General features: G+C 38.1%; 1 protein-coding gene across 2 annotated transcripts in view; it reads right to left on the reverse strand.

The window, feature by feature from the left end:
* The window catches only part of LOC138028822 (single-stranded DNA-binding protein 3-like), a 416,845-nt gene that overhangs the window by 397,394 nt on the left and 14,451 nt on the right, over window positions 1–5,000 (reverse strand). For both annotated transcript variants that reach the window (XM_068876447.1, XM_068876446.1), the window contains exons 7-8: window positions 4,957–5,000; window positions 2,788–2,840 (exon numbers count right to left, since the gene is read on the reverse strand). The exon at window positions 4,957–5,000 is cut by the window's right edge and continues 44 nt beyond it. In XM_068876447.1, coding sequence (XP_068732548.1) covers window positions 2,788–2,840; window positions 4,957–5,000 — 97 coding nt within the window. The remainder of the gene's footprint in view (window positions 1–2,787; window positions 2,841–4,956) is intronic.

Genomic DNA, 5,000 nt, shown 5'->3' on the forward strand with positions numbered 1-5,000 from the left:
ATATATATATAGAGAGAGAGAGAGAGAGAGAGAAGAGTGGACTACTTTTTCATTACAGATCTACCAGCTTGTTTTGTAGGAGCATGGCGTTCCCACTCTTCGAGATCTTATTTACATAAATGCAGTATTTACGCGTCCAATTTTTCAAACTTGCTTGCACAGTGTTTAGTTCTAGCTATTTATTTATTACTTACAATAGACAAATTTTATAATTATTAGTTTTAATTTTTTTATCTTAACAAAAATCCCAAACAAGTCCAGGTACCATTCATGTACAGTACATTGAACAGTACATACAGCATGATGATAGTTTTCCCATCCCTGTCATCAGCAGACGGCAGCTGTCTACTACCGTGGTGAAAATAGCCCACTACTCAGAGTAAAACACACTAAAGCTCTGGAACCACAGCCGCTTTCCCTCCTAAGAATAATACAGTACCGCCTGGAAGAATTGACCCCTTTACCGCGTCATTGCCGCGTCACCTTGTCGCGACTTTCCCTCAGTATTTCCGCGGTAGGCCGCTTTTCTGCCGAGGGAAATTTACGGCTAGGTTCTAAAGTTGCCGCGAGAAAGTCAACCGAGATAAACCCTCGGTAATGAAAATTCCGCGGTGGAGTTGGAGCCGGTTTCCGTTGACTTTGTGTTTCGATAAGCCAGATTATAATGTTGAAATCTCACCAAAGAACAGGAACTGAACAGGTTTCGGTTGAAAATTGCGAACATAGATCGAGGCTCATAGACGATCGTCATGGACCTTGGTTGCCTTACTTTCCTTTAACATGCGAATAGAATATCCGTAGCCAGAATCTTCCGACCACATTTGAAACCTTTGTGACATATATATTTTGATTGCAGTGATTATTTCGAAGACTTCTCGTGGACTGTTCATTCGAAGGTCCGACAAGTCGATTTTGTGGACGCTTTTCCCGCTTGCGTGGACTTTGCCGTCATCACATTTTAAAGTTTTATTCATTTCAGTTTATGGGAGAATATGTCCGCTTTTTTTTTTGCAGCTCAGCGCTCGGAACATACATTTATTATCTCGATATCCTGCAGCCGGAGAGTACGGTGGCCCACAACTGGGTTTTGACAATATATATACAAAACGGTAAGCTTATATGTCCAGGGTCTGGGTGACCTGCTTTTGCAATGCCCGTGTTGAAAGGTATAAAACTACTCAAACTAGATAGTGTCGCTAATCAGTCCAAAACGTTACTATTGCAGATTCACTTTAAATTGACTGAAATATCGGGTTGCTGGTCACGGAGAATTTACAAAACACATTCAACATATCCTCGTGACCAACCGTTCGTGGTTCAAAGTAAGACTTATGTAATTATTATTCTTGCGGTTTACTACTGCGGTATTACTTTCCAAGTTGTTTAACAGTAACAAATTACAAAAAGAAAAACATTCCAAGGAAACCAAACCCCTGAACTAGTAGAAAATTATTTCATCTCAACTCAAAAGAGTGTTTTCCTGCTCTGGTTAACATTTGATCATTGGTGCACATCGCCCTGGCTTATGCAAATTCATCACGAGTGACGGCAGGCTGCCAACAGAGTTACTCGTGAAAGCGCAACGTGAGCAAAGATGGTTCGAACATCAGACTATGTCAAGTTAAGAATTATGTCGTTCTTTAGGCGAAATTTCAAAATTTCCCAAGTTTGTTTCGCTTGCTGGTTTTGTGTCTTTATAATTCGTATGCAAACGATGAGCCTCGCTTACACTGTAGTTAAATAACAGTATCTTTGTATCTTTACAGTACAGACGTCTTCGGTTTTACATTTATATGTAAAGATAATACAATTTGAGTCCTTACGGAAATCGCGCACTTTCTCAGTTTGAATAAGATTTCTTGCTTTAAGAATCGATTCTTCACACCATGAGATCTATAAAAACTTGACAGTCTTCCGCTTATTTCACACGTGCAGCAGATCATTGTTCTTTCCCGCGGCAAGCCTCGTCTTTTCTCTCGCGGCAAATTTCCTGCGGCAAATTGCACCTTGGTTTTACAGAGGGAAAAAAATTTGCATACCTCAGTGGCATGCGACCACTACCCGCGGCAAAGACGAGGTATTGCCTCGTCCCGAGGGGTCAATACTTTCAGGCGGTACTGTACTTGAAGATTTTACTCTGTCCAATGCAAGAAGATTGATTTTAATCATCAAAGGGGGCCGCTTCAGGGATGAATGGGTCCTGCACTCAAAAACTATTATAGTGTATGTCTCCATTAAAATCAGTTTAAAATAGCCTGCTACTTTCATTGTAGGAAATGATATATGAAATGAATCATATATTCATTTGATTAATTGCATTCATAACTGCAAGGATCATAGCTTCACTTGATTTCATATCGCAGTTCAAAATATGATTCACTTCATAAAAATTTATATCATTTCCTTGGCTGATTCATTCATCATGGGAACATCAGACCCCACAAATGACCAGTTCTCAACGTCAGTAGCTTCATAGCCCAGTTGGTTATAGCATCACACCGGCATCGCAAGGTCACAGGTTTACACCCTGTTGAAGTTCAGAATTTTTCAGGCTTCTCTACACAATCGCTAAAATTCTGCTCATAACTGTGAGGATCATGGCTTCACTTGATTATAATTTTCATCGTGTAGCCAGCTTCATGAAAACATCATGACAACCCTCATCTTCAAGCCTATGAAAGTTGTTTTGCCTATGTTTATATACAATGTACAATGTACTGTACTACTGTACTCTCTCAAGACCATCACCTAAAAGAGCCACTTTTGTCTTTTTAAATTTTTTCTTACCGGCGGGACAGGAACTCGAGGATGATTCATTCTGCTCATTTGCATGGGTTGACCTTTAAAAAAAAAAACAACCAAGTACACAAACGGTTCAATCCAGTGCTTTGTTTAATTAATGCAAACTACAATTTGCAAAGGTTGTTTACATTTGACTTAAGTATAACAAAAACTCTGTATCTCTTCAGGCTAGCACAACATAATTCAGACAATCACAACTATGGTGGTGGACAAAACACTGACCCCCAGTCCATGGACAGCCCCAGCAAATGAGTACTGTTGGTGTATATGTAAACAGCATTGAAAATAGTTCTTACTTAAGCCTTAAAACCCATTTTAAACGATGTTGATCAACAGTATAATAAGTCTAAGCACCCATTTTAAAGCTTTGGATAATTGTTGTGATGGCCGATTACTTCAACGAAGTAAGTGAAGTGAAACCCGTGCAATTCCTGGATTTAGTTGCATTTGGCCGTGCGGACGAAGATACACAAGGTATGTGCAATTCAAGAATAAATTAATCAATTCAGTTCTATTAACAGTACTCATTTCAAACGGTATTTTTAAGAGTTAGGCCATTTTAGGGTAGTCCATTTGGGTAGTCCGTCTGGGTAGTCCATGGACTGGGGTTCATGCAGTACTAGTGACTGTTTTGTCCACCACCCACAACCATCCACTTTTTACCACAATAATTATTCTTTGACTATTTGATTTCCTGTTTTGGCTTTGGTTAGCGTTTACTTCAGGTTCACGAGTTCACAACTTGTAATGCTTTACATCACAGATAATGAGCTTTTGCATTATAACCTTAATTGCCATAGTACAATCATCGACTACAACGTCAGCAGAAACAAACAGATCCTGGTATGACAAGTTGGTATAAAGAGACAGCAAATTGCTTTATTCAGGTATAATCACATGATTTTGCGGAGCAACTTTTCTCAAAGACCAAATAAAGAGGGAGTGCAATTTGTACACGTAGTCTTTGCAAACATTTACAACTGCTTATTTAGTCCAAATTACACCAGAAAAATCATTGTGCTTACTTATTAATAATTATAATTATACATGAAAATTATCATACCTTATCATAATAACACAGGTCTATCATGGGTTATGAATGAGGTACAGTGTAACACGGTTTGCATTTGAGTGGTTATCTTTGAGTTTCTTTCAATTGATCACTGACCAATCAGAATACTTGGTTTGTTACCTCCTTTTGCAGTGCAAAACTGCTAACCAATTGGAATGGAGGAATTTTTCCATGAATATTGTTAATACACAAAATCACACATTGCTGCTTGTCAAGACGCATGAAAATTTTCTTATTCTAGCTTCTTTTTTTTAAGAAGTTGCTCTGAGTCAACTATCAGCACAGGAGCAAAGGAGTCCTATTTGACCATTTTGTTCTTGTTGATTTGAAACACAGTATGTGATCAAACCACATACAAATGATCGTGTTATATCCCATCCGCGAAACAAAAGCCGCATACAGTAATGACTGTGGGCTTGTCACTAGTGGTCAAATTGTGAATCATCTGTAAATCACTCAAATTTGGATGAAACTGCCTTATTTAATTTCCAGCAGTTGGTGTGGAAACTCTCCCAAGTCTCAAAAAGAAATGGTAACCAGAAAGCACATGAAATTCAATTTTTCAAGGAACCATTTTCCAAGCATTTTAAGTTCCATTAATTTTCATACAATGTACATGTAGACCGGAGAATACCGGTGACAGAAATGCATCCGCTGTGAGTTGTAAGGAGATACATAGGAAGTGAAATCAACTGTTAGTAATTCAAATCTCATTAAACAGCTGATTGTCCGGTTTTGCACCAAGACATGGAAACTTTGCGTCAAGAAAAACAGCATCAGCACCAGGATAAAAGACAAAACAATAGAAAAACAAATCTCTCTTTAGAAATTGGTAAGAATTTTCCCAATTTGTTTTGCATTCCTCAATCCTGCTGAAACAATGCTTTAACTACAATATAAATGTAAAAATTAATATTTAACTATAAAAAAATGCAATAAAACATACACTGTATCTTAAACTCATCAACAAGATGAGCTTGGGTGCTGGTGCCTAAAAGGTCACTTGTTATTTAAACCGTAAATCTCTTTTATTAGTATTAAATTAATATAAATAAGGGTCAAGAAGGACAGACATTGCTCACCTTGGTAACTTCCAGGTTGTCTTGTTGGGTCCATGGTGCTTGGA

The sequence above is a fragment of the Montipora capricornis genome, chromosome 13 (genome assembly GCF_036669925.1).
Source record: "Montipora capricornis isolate CH-2021 chromosome 13, ASM3666992v2, whole genome shotgun sequence".
NCBI lineage: Eukaryota > Metazoa > Cnidaria > Anthozoa > Scleractinia > Acroporidae > Montipora > Montipora capricornis.